The sequence below is a fragment of the Hevea brasiliensis genome, chromosome 4, assembly GCF_030052815.1.
Source record: "Hevea brasiliensis isolate MT/VB/25A 57/8 chromosome 4, ASM3005281v1, whole genome shotgun sequence".
In the NCBI taxonomy this organism is placed as follows: Eukaryota; Viridiplantae; Streptophyta; class Magnoliopsida; order Malpighiales; family Euphorbiaceae; genus Hevea; species Hevea brasiliensis.
Window position 1 is genome coordinate 2985876 of NC_079496.1, and position 21394 is coordinate 3007269.

At 38.4% G+C, this 21394-nt stretch overlaps 1 protein-coding gene and 1 pseudogene across 1 annotated transcript; both read right to left on the reverse strand.

Moving 5' to 3' along the window:
* Positions 1-1426: 1426 nt before the first annotated feature.
* Positions 1427-6836, reverse strand: LOC110664824 (probable prolyl 4-hydroxylase 4; annotated as a pseudogene).
* On the reverse strand, positions 6654-9899 carry LOC110664863 (receptor-like cytosolic serine/threonine-protein kinase RBK2; the record flags this gene model as incomplete). Its single annotated transcript, XM_058145023.1, is given in 10 exon segments — positions 6654-7122; positions 7230-7379; positions 7503-7638; positions 7722-7824; positions 7912-7942; positions 7944-8071; positions 8159-8410; positions 8610-9056; positions 9146-9290; positions 9789-9899. Coding segments are annotated over 10 exon segments (1716 nt in total), but the record flags the coding sequence as incomplete, so codon positions are not given.
* Between the last annotated feature and the right edge of the window lie 11495 nt (positions 9900-21394).

A 21394-nucleotide genomic window follows, 5' to 3' on the forward strand; every position in this document is an offset into this window, starting at 1 on the left:
GTTGATCTTCTTGAATCTTCAATAATTGGTTGAAGAAACTTTCAAATTTATCTTCTTTCTCTTCAAGTCCCACTCCCTTTTCTTCTTCAAACTCAAATGGTTGGTGTGAAATATTAGATTGGTAGTGGTATGGAGGATATTGGTGACTCAAACTCTGCAGTGAAGGGTCCCAATGCCAATAGTAATCAAAATCTGGTATGTCATTCAATAAGTGAATGACATCATCATGACCTCTTTGAAAAACATAATCACCAGTTGTCCAAGCACCATAATCTACCCAATTTCTTGTTGCTTCATCCAAACCATTGTAGAAACAAAGAATTAGAGACTAATTTGAAATGTTGTGGTTAGAAAATCTCTCTACCATATCATTGAATCTTCCCTAAGCAGCATAAAAGGGCTCCAAGTGCAGTTGAGCAAAACTTGTGAAGACTTGTACATGAAACATTTTAATTAATCTCACAAGATAAGTAAACGAAAACAAAATTAGAAATATAAAAGAAAAATTCAAAAAGAAAAACACAAAGTAAAGTAGTAATAAAGAGACTTAAAAAGAAAATGTTCAAATTATCTAAACAACCAAATCATCTAATATCAAACAACAAAAAACACAAAGTGAAAAGATAATATATAAAAATAAAAATCTAAAATAACTAAAATAATAAAAAATTCAATCTTAAACAAACAACTCCCCGGCAACAGCGCAAAAAACTTGATGTAGCCCAACCGCAAGTGCACGGGTCGTACAAGTAATATAGAAAAAATATCGTTCTCACCAGGAGTTGTGTTAATGATTGAATTTTTGATATAAAAATTGACTAATTGGAACTATTTTTTTGAAATTAAAGCATTATATTAATAGATATTGAAGAATGAAATTTATATATGTAAAATTAATAATCTAATCAACAATGTAAAGATTCAACTAAATTTATGGCAAATTAAAATAAACAAATTGAAATATGGCAAGATTTGAAATGGCAAGAAATTAAATTTGATTAAAAATTAACAATGATAAAATGAGCGATTTCGGAATTTGGGAGTTCATATTCAAGCTATTTTGGGATTTTTAAATTGATTATCTAATCTTATGGAAATTATGGGTTTTAAGGAGATTAATTCTTAAATTCTTTGAATACTCTCTCGAGTGAGACAAAGAGTGCCTTAATCAATCTAATCATACTTTCGTAGAGTTAAAATTAATCAAGACTCATTAGGTTCCTTAACTAATCTTTAAATCCTCTTAATCCTTAGTCTATTTATAGATCTAAGTTAATTAAATCCAATTTCTTGATTATCTATCACAAGGTTTTCTCCTATCGGTACTTCAATCATGGATTAAAAAATAATACTTAATGGGATCCTACACTAAGCATATCATTGAGCATACAAGAAATGGATAAAACTTATTAAAACCACAAAATATGGATTACCCAATCAAAATCCACAAAATATCTCAAATATTATATCCCAACTCCAGAATCTATTGAAAAACTACTCACTATCCATAATAATGGCAAGAAATTCTGAGTAAATATGGAAATAAAACTTGAAACTATGCTAAGAACTAAGAAACTCAATACAAGAAAGGTAGAAAATTGTAAAGAAAAGAAGAAGAAGCTAAATCTGATCCAGAAAAGGGAAGTGGCACTCTCTTGCTCTGTTTTCTGACTTTTTCTCTGCCTCTCTCCACTTTCTTCTTCTTTTTCCTCCCTTTCTAAAATGGAATAAGGACCTATTTATATCTTTCTAACAAGTAGCCCTAAAATGGTATGTTTGAGGTGAAGTTCATGTGAGGGAATCTTCTGCAAGCTCATTATAAAGAGTTGCACAGGTTGTGCAAGTTTCTTATGCAGATTCCATGCAAAATTGGTGGTTCCAGGTGCTTCCCGTGATGTTGCATAAGCTATGCAGGTTGGTTGTGCAGTTTTTTCAAGCTTTGGAGTCTTCTATGAAACTGCGTAAGTTATGCAAGCCCTTATGCAGTTTTCGGCATGTTTAGGGCTCTCTACGTGAAGCTGCATAAGCAAAGAATGGATCTGCATAAGTTATGCAATAGCTTATGCAGATTTCGGCTATTTTGATTGTCTACTCCATGAAACTGCATAAGCAGAGTGTGAGACTGCATAAGTTATGCAGTTTTCCATGAAGCTGCGTAAGCAAGGACTAAGTCTGCATAAGTTATGCAGTGACTCATGCAGGTTTCGGCAGGTTTGGAAAATTGCTTCTTCTCGCTATGCAGAACTGCACAACTTATGCGGCAAGTTATGCACATTTCGGCCACTTTGCATTCTTCAACTTTCAAGCTTTGTTTTTGACATCTTTGACTATAGGAATCACTCATCATTGGCATAATTTCTTTTTAGTCCCTCAAAATACCATTTTACCTACAAAACAAAGCAAAAAATTATAATTTAATCCAAAAATTGACAATCATGAAAAACTATCTAAATAATTAATAAAATTAGCTAAAAGTGACTAACAAATAAATAAAATGGCCATGAAATTAAACCTAAATGACTATGCAAAATGCATGTATCACTGATCTGAGTGGAAAGCATAGTCTAACATGCCTTGCAACTCCTCCTCCAATACCCAGGAAGGTCATGAGATCCTATCATGTACTCTGGATTTTTGGTGCATTCCCCAAGGGCAGCCCATCTCTCATAACTCTCATCCTGTCCAAGCATTTCCCATCACCTTCCAATTCTTGTTAAATGAATCCACTTTGTGGCAGACCATTTCTCACTTTCAGCCACTAAGCATCCAGCATGAAGACTGCTTGTGTCTGGAATGGCATTAGGATGGAGACTTAAGAAAAGAAAGGCATCACCTCTTCGCTATTTCACTTGGTGTTTCCAAAGAAAGGATAAGAAGCACCAAAAACACATCAAATTTTGGCATTTTGCAACCAAGGAAATGCAATTTAATAAAAGACATTGGTAACTGTCAAGTGGCTCACCTGCAATTCCTTTCTTTGCACATTCAGAGAGATCTTTATCACTTTCAGTACCTTTGCGTCGTGGAGGTTCTTGTTGCATTTTATTTGTTATATGAAAATATGTCCCCTCTGTATAACTACAGGAAACAACCAAGTATTTGATAACTCCTCCTCCTTCTAACCAATCTACGTTTTATCATCAAGTGGCTCTTTCAAAGTCTAGCCAAATATTCACACTCAAATGATCATGTTCTGAGTTGACATATTTTTATAAATGGCACAAGGAAGAGGAAACATAATAAATGTTGCAGCTTGCAGATAAAATAGATCTATCAATGCATGTGATATGTAGAATGATGAATCCAATAAGCCTCTTGAGAGAATACCGAATCAAGAAACTAAACCAAATTGCTCACTCACTATGAAAATACTGACAATTCTAGGAAAAGGTGAGGGTGCAACTACATATGAATCAATGCAATTGTTTACTGATTAAAAAAAAAAAAACGAACTTGCAAAAACCTCTGCAGAGGGAAACACAGTTTCTCCGTCTTTTGCAACATCAGTAAGATACATAAGAACAGTTGCCAAGCGGTGTCCACCACGAGCAGTATTAACCTAGTCAACAAAGTAATCATAGTGTGGATCATATTTTTCCTCATGCTTATATCTTAAAACTTGAATGTCTTCCCCATTTTCCGCAAAGAGGGATTAAAAAAAGATAATTGACGTGCATTTTACTTCCAAGCATCATTCTGTCTTTGCCACACTTGAAACTAAACCAACCAAACATCTACAATTCCAGCAATCAATCAAATGGTATTACGAACACGTCTTACTCCTGCTACAAATATTATTATTTTGGAGGGCAGTGGGGGATGTTGGGTAAAAGGGGTAATAGACTATGTTTCCCTGAAGTATTGTTAAGCATGTAATGTCTTGACTTTTGTTCAGCTCTTTTTTTTTTGCGCCTCCCCCATTCCCCCTCCTTCCCCCCTCTCCCCGGCCGACAACACCCCCTGGTTCTATCCCATTGATGGCAAATAAATACAAAAGTATGCTTGAGGGTCTAGATTTTAAGGTCCATTTATCATATGATAGTGTCTAGATGGTTGAAGGTCCTTATTACCCCAGGACTTGATCATAAATCCATATCAAACTAAAAATTTTAAACTATCTTACATCATTTGTAGCTAGAGTGTATGCTAGCATGAGTGCCAAGCATCTCCATGTTTCAAGCATTGGTTTGATTTTAGAATGCATGAATCCTAAATGCCAAATAAGGCTATTACATTAAATCAATAGGCAAAATCATGAAACAATTTTAAAAATAAGGAGGCACAACTAGATTTTTATATAGAAGTTTGAAAGTTTTGTTTCATATGCTTTGTATCTTACAACGTACAGCTTTATTATTATTATACCATTAAAGTGAGTAGACCACCTAACAAAAGTTTTATAGAGGCGCTGATGTAATAAAAGGGCTATATTTGAATTTTGTACCAGCACTAAGAGCAGAAGTTTATTTTGTGATACCCATGGTCTTATGCATGCGAAGCATGGCCCTGACCTCACATAGCCAAGTCAAAGCTCCGGCAATGGCAGGCTTTACTTGATCATTTTCAAAACTTTATGCTGCTAAATATGGAACAAAACTATGATCACGTTCATTTCCCTGATGACTGATGAGAAGAACTATAGTAATGAATATATAACCAAAAGTGTTGAATTTTGCCTTCAAAACTAACCACTCAGTGTTAAAACAAGTAATCTTCAATTGTAGAGCACCTTTTGGCGAAAAGGTCCATGATGCAATTTGGTCTTATAACCTGCAATGATTGGATCCCACAAAAGGGATACATATATATATATATATATATATATATATATATATATATATATATATATATATATATATATATAGCATCATATGGAAATATCCATTGATCAAAGAAAGAAGTAATGAGTAGTGGCAGTATTATTGTCATGTTGCCTATGATTTTATAAGCCTGAACACTTACAAACATCATTATTGATAATCCATCAGAAAACCAAGACAGGATGTAGCACAATTGGTTAAGCTCCAATTTCTTTATTATTGATGAATAGTCAAGACAAGAAAGAAATCAATTATAATGATCCGAGTCCCAATGATTGAACAAGATGCATTCCTAGACTCTTTAATTAATCACACGAAAAACTAAATCATCAACGAGACACCACAAAAATAGAGAACTTAAATTTCTATAAAAAAAAAAAAAAGAATGGTTATTTACATTTGGAATAACTCAAGAATTGAACTAGAAACATTGTTAAGGTTTCTAACTTAGCATCTCCCAACGGGGCTCTGCCAACTTCCAAGTCAACAAGGCATTTTATGCACTACCAAATTAATCATTCTGCTCATACTCGCACATTACCCTACCACAAACTCAATGGATAAGTTGTTGAATGGAACTGTGAGTATCATAGAGCAATATTACTCCCAATTTTAGTTGCATACACCTACATGATACTTCTTTGTTAACCCCTCAAAACTAATGAGACCAAAAAGCACAGAAATATGATAATGTCCGAGGGTGAGGTATGGATAAGTAATGAAAATATAAAAAAGAATGAGGAAGAAAAATGATAAGGAGAGTTATAATAAAAAAAAAATATGAAAAGGAATAAATTAATGAAAAATTAAGAAGAGATAATATATATTTTTATATTTAAAAAAAATAAATAAAAATAAATTTAAATAATATAGAAATAAAAATATTAGGTATAAAAATAAAAATATTTATAATTATCTTATTTCTCTCAATTTAAAATATAAAAAAATTAATATTTGATAAATAAGAAAGATAACTTTATTTATTTCTATTTACCTTTATCTTCTGTTAATTCACTTTTTTAATTTTTAAACAAAAATAAAATAATTACTTATTCCTGTTATCTTTATTTACACCTCCATGCGCTCATTTTGGAGGTAAACATCACAGAACTGGTTCAGACTCCGCTGAGCTTACTCTTCCCGCTAACATTATCCGCCACTGCTGATCTCTTGAGCTCCGATTTCACCTAATTTATCGAGGAAGATCAATTCAATAACATCGAAAGGAGAAATAAATATAATTGATAAGAATGATTAATGCGCACTCACCAGAGAGATCAGGTGATCGCATTTCAAGTCCGTAAGAAAAACCTTCGTACACAAATGCCCTGCAAAATCATCAAGATGCAATTTTCCTTAGTTTTCCAAAATTTTCTCAGCAATCAAACAGAGGAGAAATGGTTGAAAAGAAGGAGGGAGAGAGAGAGAGAGAGACCTGGGCTTCCATGAAACCTGTTTGACTATAGCAGGATCAATGATGGAACTAGAAGAACCTAGGAAAGAGCTAGATTTATGGAGAATCAAAGAGAACGAAAGCAAAAAGTGGATGATTCCAGAAAATTTGATATTTTTCCCAGGAAAATCAAAGAATGTTGCAAGTTGCTGCTTGTCTTCCAACTGTCATTTTCCCAACTGTCAGAGAAGTAATAAACGGCGGCCTGTAGTCTTTTTTATTTAACTTTTGTAATTTTTTTTATGAATATTTTATTTTTCATTTATTATATTTTTATTTTATTTTATTCGCCCATTAAATAAATTTCCCATTAAATTAACTTAATTCTGAAATTTATGAGAACCATTGAGGAAAAGATCTTTCCTGGTTTTCTTCACACAAATGGAAATTGGAAATTTTCTATTACAAAATTATACATTTATATTCAACTTCATAGCAAAACAAATAAATCTTACACTATCCACTTGCTGATACACCAATTGGTATGCACTGCAGTGCATTGCTCTTTCCGCTCCTTTTGTCTCTTCAAAACTGTTGTAGTAGTCCTGTGGTTTTAACTCCATATTTCGCTTGTGGGACGATCAGGAGCCCAGATTCATGGAATAAACAAACTGGTTAAAAAATTTTACATGGTTTCTAAGTTTTCAGTTTGTCTTTACACTTCTTCTGCAATCTTGGAGATATCACATTAACAATCTCCATTTGTCGATTTATATCTTTTAGATACTTTGTTGAGTTGTATTCGTCTGCATCAAAGAGCTCCTCAGAGTATGTCCTTTGGTGTATAGAGTTCTGGAGGTCTTTTACCTCTTCCAAAATGTCTTTATTTCCTTTTAAAATCTCTACAATCTGCTTTCAAATGCAAACCAAAGCAAAAAATTTAATCCAGTGCATAAACAGACCACAGCGACCAGAGAGAGCTCTGTTGCTGGCATTTCTAAGATTAAAAGGCATGCCTGGTTCATGTGAGGTCGTTGCATTGAAGATTGATATATACAGAAAGAAGCTGTAAGGGCCAAAATTTCCATTTGTTCCTCATCATATGCATCTGCAAGGGTTGGATCCACGAGCTCCTTGATCCTGTCCTTCACAAGCAAAGGTTTAGCCTGCAACCAATTAGTTCAATTAAGTCCTTGGCAGTAAGAAACCTCAGTGGTAGTTGAGTCGTCTCTTGGCAATAAGTAATACTAGACTTGAATTGGGGTTGAGCAGAAAGAGGCAATGCATACCCACATCACAAGGCTTTGCTGAGAACAGTCAATTGCTTGCTTTCCAGTAATGAGCTCTAATAGTAATACCCCATAAGCATAAACATCTATTTTTTCGTCTACTATGCCATGCATGAAGAACTCGGGAGGAAGGTAACTGTCATGATGATAGGAAGTGAGATCAAATTTTAGGGTAGAAGATGATGATTCAGAGACTAGGTAGAGTTTTGGATTACAAACCCAAATGTCCCTTCAACTTTTGATACAGTGTGATGAGTCCAGTGCTCAGGTAACCATTTTGCAAGCCCAAAATCAGAAATCTGCACAAATATGGAGTTCCAAGCTGAGCAATGAAAGCTTCAGTCTTCAGATGATAAACAAAGATTTCAGCGTTGCAATCGATTAAAGAAAGTTTCAAGTTTGAAAAAACTTAACTGAGGCTCGAAATCCTCAGTGAGCAAATATATTAGAAGCCTTGACATCCTTGTGAATAATTCTTCTTTGGCAGCCCTCGTGCAGATATTGAAGACCATCAGCAGTTCCTGCAGCAATTTTGTGTCTGATTGGCCAGTCCAGTTTTTCCTTTGGGCCTGTAAACATGTGGAAAGAAGTGAAATGAGAAACATCTTTAGCAGCAAACTTGCAAGGATGTGAAATCTTGTGTGTAATGATCAAACCGTAAAGTATAGATGCAAGGCTTCCATGAGCAGACAATTGAAGCACAAGATGCATTCCCCCTTCAACTCCATAGCCAATCACTTTAGCAATGTTGGGATGATCAACATGAACCATAATGCCAAGCTCCGATAAGAAATCAACAGTCATCTCTTCTGGGGAACCTCTGGTTAGCCTTTTTATTGCAACAAGCTGCCCCTCTTGTAATTGCCCCTTGTAAACTTCAGCATAGCCTCCTTCTCCAATCAAATTCTATGCAAGAAATTAAAACATATAAGCCACAACTACATTAAAAAAACACCGTAATCCTCCTTTTTTTGGGATTCATTTTGCAGCTGGAATTCGAGAGCTCACAGTCCCGGAGAGACGACTTTATATCACTAAGCTAAACACCATAAGCTAACCATCAAGAGCTGCTGAATTTTAGATTTAGATTCTGCAAGAGGTACAAACCATGACTACAATTATTGGTTGCAGTTTTGATTTCTGAGAGTGAAAAGTTCTGCCAGGACGATTTAAGACAGTAGAGATCAGCATCCAATGGAGAACTTATAACTGGAATCAATTCCTCTCTAATTCTTTTGGTCTTACTTCTGGTGAGCTTGGGGCCATGTTTTTTAGGAGGAGATAAGGCTTGAATGCGTCTTGCAGCTCCCTTCTTAAGTCCCCGAAAGAAGTCACGCCAGTGAGTAGCAACTAATGGGTTCAGTTGGCCTTCAGAGCCTGAAGTGCTGGCCCTGGAAGCTGTTTCAGATTCTAAACTATTTGAATTGTTGTCCTAGGAAAGTGTTTCAGATTCTAAGCTAATTGAACAGTCTTCTAAAACTCCTCTCGGTAAGGATTCTTCATCACCCTCTTTTTGGCCCTCCTCCTCCTGCTCTGCATTCAAAGATCTCAATTCTGATACAATGTCTTGCATCAGATAATAAGAAATTAAAGCCTCAACGTTTGGATTTTGGAGAGGAATATAAAGATGGAAAGTACCATACCATTGGATGAAAGAGTATCAGAGAACCCTTGTCGTTTTATTCTGCCAACAACAGGAATAGTTGTATTTTCTTGTTCAACAGGAATAGTTGTATTTTCTTCTTCAACAGGAATAGTTGTATTTTCTTGTTCTTCTCTGGCAATGTCCTGGGAACCATTGCTGCCAATTTAAAAACTTTGCAACAAGTATCAATTAAAAGAAAACAGAAAATTGCATATATGAAATATCACAAGAAAATTGCAAGAGATCACAAGAGAACCATTGTTAAAGAGGATAGGTTGTAAGGATTTGAACCATTGACCTTCTGCACTGTAAGGCAGGCACCTCATAACAGAACCATTAAATTAAACATAATCTGTTACACACCAGAAAATGGAAAGCACAGAAATGAAAGAGAAAAGTGCCGAATGAATCTTCTGTTCTATTACTGCATAGGATTAAGCATTTAAAACCAACAATAGAAAGAGGAGAGGGATTAAAAATCAGCATTGTATGGACATCAATGCATACACAGGAAAACAATAAAAAGAGAAACACAATGCGGCCAAATAAAAACCGTTAACAATGCATTAATCAACAAGGTTTCACCGTTCATTTCGAAACCCATAATATAAAAAAGCTGAGAAGCAGAGGGGGAAAAGTACCAGGAAGAAACTGAAGGTTCTGGTCCATTTTCCATGGAATCTAAGGATTGGTGACCAAACCAAAGAAGCAGGCCAAGGGAACGTCTCAAGGAGAAAAGAAGAGAGAGAGAGAGAGAGTGTCACGACCCTATGGGCCGGACCGGCACTAGGACCTGGGCGAGGCCCGTAGTAAGCCTAACTGTTCATTTACCCAATGCTGAGGCCCATTTGGGCCCAATTTCAAGAAAACAAACGGACAGAGTCCGGCCATAAAATGGACTTACCAACGGGGAGTTTTTGACTCACCCGACCTGTAAACACAATAAACAATCCATTGGGGAGCTCAGCTCACCCTCCACATACTCATCAACATAATAATAAATGGGAGCTCAGCTCCCTCATCCAATCCATCAAACAGACTTAAAATATTAAGTTTACAGGTCCAACATGATAATAATATTACAGACCAAATTCAAATAATTACTGCTAACACATGCGGAAATTCTAGGAGTAAATAAAATTACACAAATATCGATAAACAACCTGCGAAGTATAAAAGCGAGTTAACCTGAATAAAATATCCTCCTGCACTGTAAAATTTTTGAACAGAGTGAGCGTTCGACTCAGAGAGTAAAATATCAATTTTAACCATAATCTCTATAACTATCTCAGTAACTAATGCACTCAGAGAGTGAAATGCAACATCAACATCATATTCACATCATAGCATCAAAAAGGTAATTTGGAGCACTCACACACCCTGTAGCATCAATCATAATATATTGGGAGCTGATCCCCTATACAGCTCTCTTAAATCCAACCTGGTGCCAGCGAAGAACTCAAGCCGGACTTTCGCTTAATAAACTAAATCGAGGGTCCCAGCGAAGAATTCAAGCCGTGACTACCCCTCGAAGGAACGGGTCCCAGCGAAGAACTCAAGCCGTGACTACCCCGTCCTATCCATAGTCCACACCACATCACACGCACGCCAACGCACGCACACTGCTCCAAATTACCACAACAACACTCATGGCACATTAACAATTATGAATGCAACATAATTCGTGCCTAGAGTTTAACTACATAAATATATGCATATAAGTGATGCATGGGCATGCTGAACATATAATAATATCGAAATTACAATTAAAATTAATATTTTACTCACAAACTTGACGACAAATTACTGTGGCGGCTGGGCGGAGGAAGAAGGCTGTCCCGGCTCACCTGACAATTACATTACATCTATTTAATAAATTTGACTCAATACAAACAAAGAAAAATATCAAGTACGTCCTAAGTCGTGCCGAAAATCCGGCAGAGTCTCCCCTATACCTAGGACCTACCCAACCTGCAAAAGGGCTAAAAACGCACTTCTATATTCACAATCCATATATCAACAGTTCAATCATATCACACAGCCCCTCCTGGGCCCATCAAATCAATCATCCATCACAATACGCAAAATTTCAATTTAGTCCTTATTATTGATCATTTTTGCAAAAACTGCCCAAACAAGCTCTAAAAATTATAAAACTTTGCCCCGCGGTCCTTAGCAATATTACTAAGCTATTGCAAAAAGAATCGTAATTTTCTAAGCTACCACGAATATTTTATGGATTTTTAATCCTATTTAAGCACTAGAAAATTACGTAAAAACTAGGTTCGGGTTTACCTTTGCCGATTCCGACTTCGGGGACGCGCTCGGGACGTCTGACAATGGGGGGCTAGCCAAAACCTCGGCCCAATTCGGAGACTTTTCCGGTAACGGGTCTGTCTGGCCGGAATTTTGCAGACCCGATCAACTGTCGAATTTCCGCGAATCGAGGATACCTACACGAAGCCCATAACACGGGGGTTAGTACATAAATTTTTCAGAATTTTCTAAGCTCATTTAATGCTCGAAAATACACTGCGAAGTTCTGTGGGACCCACCGAAAGCGGTGTCGGAAAAATTAAAATTTATGTCGTTGCGAAGCTCTCGACGAATGGAGCGTGCTGGTGGCCTCGGTTTCCTCGTGGGATTCACGGTTTTCGAGAAATCTAGCCCAAAAGTCGAAATGGGCTAAAATCTTCCCGAGCAAAAATCGGACAATCCGCTCGATGGATTTCGGCGTTCTTGGTGTCTATGGAAAGCTCTCGCCGAGTAGATGATTTTGGACACAAGACCCGGTCCAATCGGTGGCCGGATCGGCCGGATTTGGCCGGAAGTCAGCGAGGCGCGCAGGCGCGTGCAAGCGCGATTTTCCGCGTCTGCTGGCGGCCATTGGCTGGCTGGCGCGCTGGCTGGTCGGTGACTGGCGGCGTTAGCGAGAGGAGAGAGAAACGAGAGAGAAAAGAGAGAGGGACGACGCGCGCGGGAGAAGAAAAAGGAAGAAGGAAAAGGGCCGGTCCGATTCGACCGGTCCGATCCGGTCCGGTTCGATTCGGCCGGTTCGATTCAGGATACAAAATTTTGAATTTTTACTCTGCCTCGGGACCGAAAACGAGGTCCAAAAATTCCGAAAAAAATTCCATAAAACTCAGAAAAATACGTAAACTCCAAATATATTTTTAGTTTTGCCACGTGGTCTTTAAATTAATTTTTAAAAATCATCAAAGTTTATATTTTCGGAAAATCGAACCCGATTTTTAAAATCCGAAAAATCTCAAAAAATTCCTAAAATTTAAATAAAATTAAAATACCAAAAATACTCATAAATAATAAAATTTTGGGGTGTTACAGAGAGAGAGAGAGAGAGAGAGAGAGAGAGAGAGAGAGGAAGAAATGTAAATAGAGGTTGGCTTGATTTCTCTTTAGGCTTCTCCAATGTTTGTCAGTTTTCTTGAACAATTCACCAGATTTTGATGCACAAAAAAGGGCCTTATTTCCTCCTAATCATTTTCAGGAAAATACAAAATGCTAGTAGCATATATTAATGAAGAGCTCATCATCCTAAAATGATCTTTAAAAAAGAAATAAATCCAAAAAATTAGTACATTGAATGCAAGCAAGCAAGCAAGCACGCACGTAAAATGGAGGTCTTGATGGGTTTTTGCCACGTGTAATTAACGATTTCTTAACGCGGGAAAGTAACAGAAGAAAAAAGGAATCAATAACGGTTTTGTAAGGAGAGAACAAGTCCAACGTTAGCACTAATTGCCTATAGGACTTGGCATGTAATGTTAAACACTCAATATTAATTTCTTGAGAAGAAAACAAATATAAATGAATAAAATAATAAATTAAAGATAATTCATTAAACATTTAAATAGGTGCAGTTAGGAAATACTTATGATTTATTAAAAAAAATGGGTATAATTAAGATAATTCAATTAGGATAATTATTGATTAATCATTTGTTTATTTGTATCGACTAGCGAAGCTGGAATTTTGCAAAACCCTAATTTGTCACCCATATTTGTAGTAACTCCACCTTAAATTATGTCGCAGCCCAAGAAAAATGTCTATCTGCTATAACCTATAGTTAAATCTATAATTTTTCATTAAATTTCAAACGAAATTATTAGCATTTATTCTATAATAAAAAATGGTCAGAAAAAATATAAGAGTTAAAAGGATGAGAGCAGTTGCTAACCTTAGACAACGGTTTTAATTTATTTTCTACTGTTATAAAAAAAAAAAAAAAAGAGAGCAATCATCAGTTCTAGCATAAAAAAAATGCGCTATATAATCTAGGAAGCTTCCAAGATTAATTCAACAAAAAAGGAGAAAATTTGATTGAAGTAATTGCAGAACTTGAAGAAAAATCCCTACAATAGCCTTTTTATTATCTCATGTTATCTTTTTTTTTTATTCCTTTTCTCTATTTTTAATTTTTTTTTTGTTTGAAATGTAGAATTTTATAAAATTTTAATTGAAAGATTTTTTTTCATTAATTTCAGAATAAAAATTTTTTTATTTAAAAAAATAAAAATCAAACATATTTTATAAAAATTTAATTTAATTTTTCCTATAAATATTTTATTCTAAAGGGAGAAATCTTCAAACTCTTGTATTTCTCTTAATTTCTGTATCACTGTTTTCTGCCATCTTCTCTTACCTTGGTATATCGGCTGGAAACCAGTAACTGCTTAACTCCTTCTTAGAAGGTAGAGCGATCTCTGGCCACAACGCCACGTACCAAATATGGCTTGTCAAACACCTAACCCTGTTTCTGAAACTCATCTCCAAACCCCTTCTCCCTCAGAGATTGTTAACCTCACTTCTTCTCTTTCTTTTTCTTCACCACTTCGGAGAACACTATCCTCCAGAATTGATAATCTCGTAGAAATATCCACTTTACCTGAAGATGCTCAGGTTGGAGAATCCCTCCTCCCTCTTCTCAGTCCATACAACATCTATAGACGATCTGGATCTTTAACCAGATCTATCAGATCTCTCATTTCATCTCGAAGATCTTTGTCAAAAGAATATGTTCAGGCCTCCAGAATGGACCAATGCTCTCTCCAGAGTTCATCTGCTGAACAATATGTGACTTTAGAAATCCCTCCTCAGCTCATCCCCAGATGGAGACAAGAAGGGTTTTCTCATCTTCACTTTGGAGCTGTACGACTTATCCTCAGTCTACATGGGAGACGAGGTCTTCGATTCTGACTAGAGTGTCTCTCCTTGATACACGATTCTTGCAGTATGAACATGCGGTTATAGGAACCTGCCTCACCACTTTGCATGCTGGGAGCGTGGTGTTGACATTCTTCCCAAACTATAATCTCTCTCTAAGAGATCCACATCTTAGCACTGCCCTTAAAGTTCAGGTTCAACTCACTGGCGCTGCTCAGGTGACCTCTTCGATGATGGCCACCTTACACCATCAAATTATCTACAGATTGCAAGATCATGCTGTAGATCTTTCACAGCCATCTGTCTCCAATGATGCTCTGCTTGTATTGGCTGATACTGAAACCACCCCAACAATTGTTCAGATACCTAGGCAATTGCCTAGAAATGAGCTTGAACAGCTCATTCCAAAGGATTGGTTAACCAATTATGAAAGGCTTCATTCAACCTCTCAGCCAATCCAGATTACTGAGTCTTCTTTCAGGAGAAACCCTGATGGAACGGTGCAGACCACGTTTCAACCTCCTCGGCATTCTACAGGCTCTTTGCCTGTATTTCAGACCATGATGGTCCAGCCATTAGAAAAGGAGCAAGACTACTATCCCATTGGAGCAGTAACACCAGACAATCATTACATCTATCCTCAGAAAATAGATGGTCACTGCCCCTGGGATCTCCCAGGTTCTGGAGAATGCGATGAAGATTGTGATTGTCAAGACAATTACTGGGAAAATGAATATGACCATCCTCTGTCTGATAAAAATTGGAGGAAGCTCACCAAACAAACAAGAAGAGCCTCTTGCAAGCCACAATAAGTTCTCAGCAGAGACTATCCAGATAGTAGCCCATGGATTGGTATCCATGAGGAAACCAAACAGAAGAAGCCTCTTCCTATCTATGAGCTTGCCCTTGAGATCATCAGAAAGGAAGGAAAGAAACTACCCCCTCTTAAACCAGTTTCTTCTCCTCCTCCTGCACTTCCCCTAGTACAACCTTGTATGATGTTCTCACCCGCCTCCTATGAAGCAGATTTTCCTCCATTAGCACAACAGACCGACCAACAGACCAAGATCTCCACCAGACCTTTCATTCACTCAACTAAGGTTGATAGTGAAGGTCAGACAACCCCAATCACTCAAGCTGAAGAAGTTTTAAACTGGCAAACCAAGAATGCTGCTGTCCAGAATAAAACACTACAGCGTATTGATTCCAAGATTGACCAGGTCCTCACCAGGACTCAGCATGTTGATCAAAAGATTGACTCCTTCACTGCTTTTGCCCAAAACATGTACAAGGACTTACAAAGCAGAATTACCCAGCTTGATAGAGATCTAAAGGCTTTAATCCAACAACGAAGATTTGGGATGGAATTCAACCAAAAGGAACAGGAGATAAGAAGGCTGAAAAAACAGTTGGCCCAAGTTGAGGCAGACTTGCATAAGCCCACAGAAGCTCCAGTCTCTTTCAGCCCATTCAGCCCTTTCTCTACTCAAACAACTCCTAACCCTTTCCTTCCTACATCTGAACCTGCTTACTCTCCTTTTGGACCTTTTAACTATTCATATGAACCACCTCCAACATATCACCCATCTCCTTTGTTCAAACCTACTCCAACACCTGCCAGGTATGAGCAAAAGAGTCCATCTTCCTCAGAAGAATCCCATCCTCCAAAAAGGAAGATTGATAAAGGGAAGGACAAAATGTATCCTGATCCTCCTCCACAGCATATGGTGTCTATACCCTCTGAGCCAGAACCAGAAGAAGATTCTTCTGAAGACTCGTCTGATGATAGTGAGGACGGACGAATGGATATCACGACACTGCTCATGGCTGATCCTCAGCCAACAGCCTCCCAAACAGGTCCTTCACCAACCACAGATTCTACCAGTGGCACTACAGGCCCTACAGGGCCTCCTCAAGACCCCCATGTTGAAATTCCTGATGATGAACCAATTCTAGACTTTGGGCTACCAGGCGCTCCACAACAGGCCAGGCCCAGTTCAGGCCCATGGTTCACCTTGGATGATGTTCCCCCATCAAGATGGAGAGACCGTCTTGCAGAATTTAAAGCTTGGCTTGATGTCCAAATGCTCCGGGAAGGTGCTGACTCCCATGCTATACTCAGAGAATTCATCTCTCGAACAGTTGGCACACTACAAGACTGGTTTTCCTCCATTGGAGAATATCAGAAAGCTCAATTTTGCCACCTGACTCCCTTACAAGCAATCAACGCTCTCTTTGCTGAGTTTCTGGGAGATGCATCCTTATACAGCAAGCAGTTAAGACAAGAGTTCTTTGATATGCGCTGCTGTTCTTTGAAAAGATCAGACATTGAGAAACACTACCAGCGCATGACTCAACGTTATTATCTGCTTAATGGTTACAATGATGTCAACCTCCGGCATACCTATATTGCCTCCCTGCCAGAAGCATTGCAACCAGAACTCCATAGGAGTATTGCTGCTACCAGAAGAGCGATGAATGTTATCACCATAGGAGAAATCCATCAAATGACTCTGGCTTGTCTGGATAAAATGTGCGAACAACAGAAGCTGTTCAAAGATATCATTGACAACAGTAAAGCTTTGAAGAATGTATGCCAGAAGTCTCACCTTGCCATTAAATGCAAGGAAAAGAATTGTGAATGCAAGACAAAGAAGAAAGTACATTACAAGAAGCATCCTTCTGGGTCCAAACCCCCTTTCAAGCAAAAGAAAGGAAGAAGGTCAGTCAGATACTTTCGAAAGAAAAGAACGGGTACAAAGAAGTCTGAAAGGTGTTATATCTGTGGCAATCGAGGTCATTATGCCAAGAACTGCCCAAAAAACCCTAATAAGGCGATTAAGTCATTTACAACACATACAGCAGGCTTCTCACATCTCCCTGGAACATGATGATGTTGAATCCCTGTTCTCTGAACAGGATGAGCCCGATGAGGATACAGTCTTTGCCCTTGGAGTAGACACTGGATCAGAAGAAGATTACTCATTCACTTCAGAAGAATCCAGTTCAGACACTGAAGCCCATTACCCGTCTTACCTGGCCCAACATATCCAATCCTCCCAATCCACCTATGGCCCAGACACTATTCCAATTCCTTTAGTCCCGATCCATATTCTTCCCGATGAAGTATGAACGGCCCATTAGTGTCATTGGCTTCACGGATCTGGGGCTCATAAGAGCATGATGAACCCACCATCTTACCTCGAAATCGGGTCCTCATGAAGAATACTTTAAGGCTGCAAATGGAAATGTTTTCAAGACTAGCCTCATCACTAAGCACCCAATTGGAATCCAATTCTTCCCCACTTGTATCCTCTGGACTAGGGTCATCGGGTCGGATCTTCCTGACAAGGATCTATTGATAGGCTTTGACTTGTATCAACAGGCGAAGCATTTGAAGATCCTCCCCACAGGATTGAAGTATAAGAGGAACTTTCAGCCATTTACTTCTGTCCCAAGGTTATATTCTCTGGCTGATGCCTCAGCTGAGTTCCAAGAACACAAGGAGCTGCTCTTGCGGTCCTGTGCTGATTCCCATGCACATTTTCATCATCACCACCCCCTGTGGCAGAATCCGGATTTCTTTGTCAATCTTCCGTTCAAACTTAATGAAGATATCAATCCGACAAAGGCATCACACCCGGGGATGAACCCTACAGACTTGGCTCTAGCCCAAGAAGAGTGCAAACAGCTCCTCCAGCAAGGTCTCATAGAACCCACTTCTTCCCAGTGGGCCTGCCAGGCCTTTTATGTCGAAAAAAGATCTGAGCGATTAAGAGGAAAGAAGCGGCTTGTCATTGACTACAAGCCCCTCAACCACTTCCTTCAGGATGACAAATTCCCGTTACCAAAACCTGAAGCCTTGTTCACTCAACTGCACGAAGCCCATATCTTCTCAAAGTTTGATCTCAAAGCTGGTTTTTGGCAACTGGGTATTAACCCCTCTGATAGGCCCAAGACTGCCTTCTGCATTCCCACGGCCCAATACCAATGGACAGTCCTTCCATTCGGCCTTAAGACGGCCCCATCAGTTTTCCAAAAGGCCATGACAAGGATATTCGAGCCCATACTGCATAGTGCTCTTATTTATATAGACGATATCCTTCTCTTCTCAAAGGATGTTACGGCCCATAGGACACTCCTATCCACATTTCAACAATTGGTGGATTCCTATGGAATTATGCTATCAGAAAAGAAGAGCTCACTGGCCCAAACTGACATCGACTTCCTTGGAATGAAATTCAAGGATGGAAAATACCAACCGGGACCTCACATTGCAGAAGAATTACTGAAGTTCCCTGATAAGGACTTGTCAGTGAAACAAATACAACAGTTCCTTGGTATTATCAATTACATCAGAAAGTTTATCCCACATGTGGCCACCCACACTTGCCAGCTGTCAAAGATGCTTAAAAGGGATTCCCCACCATGGAGGGAAGAACAGACATGTGCAGTCAAAAAATTAAAAGAAGTGGCCTTAAACCCGCCACCACTGAAGATTCCCAGCATTGGACACCGCATCCTTCAGACTGATGCTAGTGACATCCACTGGGGTGCGGTCCTCATCGAAGAAATTCAAGGAGAAAAGCATATCTGCGGACATGCTAGTGGAGAGTTCCCAGAACCTCAAAAACATTATCATTCAGTCTATAAAGAGATATTGGCTGTCAAAAATGGGATAAAGAGATTCGAATTTCATCTGATTGGCCACCACTTCACTGTGGTCATGGACAGCTCATCCTTCCCAAAGGTTCTAGACTTCAAAAATAAGTCTCTTCCTGAACCACACCATCGAGGCTTAAGGACTGGTTCGCCAAGTATAAATTCACAGTCCAGCATATCAAAGGGAAGCACAACTTGGTTCCTGACCTCCTATCCAGGCCAAAAATCCTTCACCTCATCCAAGCTTCCTCTTCACTCCCCTTAATCCTTATGGCATCATCCTCATCCTCTCCACATACGCCTTCTCCAATGCACAATTTCCTGGTCCCCACTCCAGACAGTTTTCCCCCTGGATGTTCACCAAACCAGCCTATCTCAAAAATGGCTAAGTTCGCAAGGGATCATCTGTTCCACTACCTGAGTGCAAGAAACACCCTAAGGGGATTACTCCCCTCCTCCACTGTCTTTATCCCTGATAATCCTTTTCTCACCTGTTTCAGTATCCAACCTGGCAGAGAACTCATCCTAGAAGAACTATGGCTCCTATGGTGCATGGTTACACTCTATTCCACAGGACTGGAATTCCCCCTCATGGCCCTGTATCAGTATGTTATGAACAATACTAACAGGACTCTCCTGTCCAGATTTCTAGAATGGTTCAAGCCCATTTCAGCATGGCGCTACAGCCTGAAGCGCATCATAGACACCCATGGAATAGAAGACAGGCCCATCGCTACTCATTCAACATCGGGACTTTGTTCATTTTTCACATGCCTTGCTCTAGAAGGCCCGATGGACTCCTCTGGACCCAGAATACTGAATATGAATGGAGGACCTACGAAGGATCAATTATTGACAAAGATGCCATGGGACCCTTGAGAAGACAACTAGCTGAGTACCTTTGTGAAATCAATAGTTATTTTTGTCTGGTGCCTCCCCATGTGAATTGTACATCACTCGGTCCCATCCGGTCCCTCACTGATGAGCCTATTGACTGGACCCATCCCATGTGGCAAGATTCTCAAGATCCAATGGACACAGAGTCACGAGATGCCATTCAAAGTGCGGACCCACCATCTCCTGTTCACCAACAGTGGCCAAAGGACTTTTTTGGAATCGACTCTGATGATTCTGACTTTGACACCCTCAATCTGTCCACCACTCCATGATAAAAGCAAAAGTTTGTCAGTCAATAATGTAATAATTTGTATCTGTCTTTATTTATGTTACTTTAAGAGTGTTTCAGAGCGCTTTAACCTAGCAGGTTACTGTAATGTCAAGAGCCTCCTCGCCTATATAAGGAGTTGCTCTCTTCAGTTGTAACCAGACTTAGTTTCCTTTTAATAATATCCTCTGAAGTTCTCTTCTATGGCTTTCTAAACTCTTCTCATTCTCTCCGAAAACCTTTGAATGTGTATCATACTCTTATAATCAGAGATACGTATGCTCTACACTTGCCTCTTTAAGAGGATCCTGTGTATCAGAAATATCTTTGTTTTGACATTAAGGTGCGACGGTCCCGTTATCACATGTATAATGGACAAAAGGGCACAGCCAGAGAGTACCTATGGAGAACTTGAGAGTGATCTTTGATTTGATTTGATCTCATAGGAATATCAGACAAGATTAGACGTGTTAAGCCCAACTCGTTGAACAAAGGCAATAAAGGTTCAGGCCGGACCAAAATTAATTAAAATAAAATAAAATTTTAAAAATATATTTATATATAAATTATTTTTTTATATTAAAAAAAATAAAATTTAAGCCAATTCAGATATCACCCAAGCATTAAATGATTCATATTTGCAATTGAAAAAAAAAATCATATTTCGATTTTAATTAAAAAATCAAATTAAATCAATTTAATTCGATTTTTCCATTTAATTATTCGATAAATCAGATTCGTTTGTATGAGCATAGCCCATTTTCCATACCCAAGGGCTGCATACCTCATTCTTTACCATTGGCTTATGGTCTCTATTGATATTGCCAATTTTCATCTGTTTTGTGCTGTCCGCTAACAACTTTCTGCAATTCTCTTCGTTGAGCCATAACATGTCAAAATTGAGCTCCTCTCTCGTCTTTGTTGTTGTTGTGGTCCCTCTCTTCGTTGAGAGATGGAGTGGCGACATCCATGTTGAAGAGTGGACTCAAGATGTTGTCACAAAGCAGCTGACAGTTTATCAACTTTATCGTTGCGGGGATTCAGATTTCTTATGTAATCCCTTGCAGCAGATTATCTTTGGCCCAAAAAATAAAAACTCAATTTCTTAATTACTTTGCTTCAATTTATATAACATTCTATTTTGATTACTTGATTATTGCGGTTCAATTGATTCGAAACCGAAATGACCAGTCGTACAGCCCCGGGCTAAGCTTCGGTCTAAATGGATCACGCCAG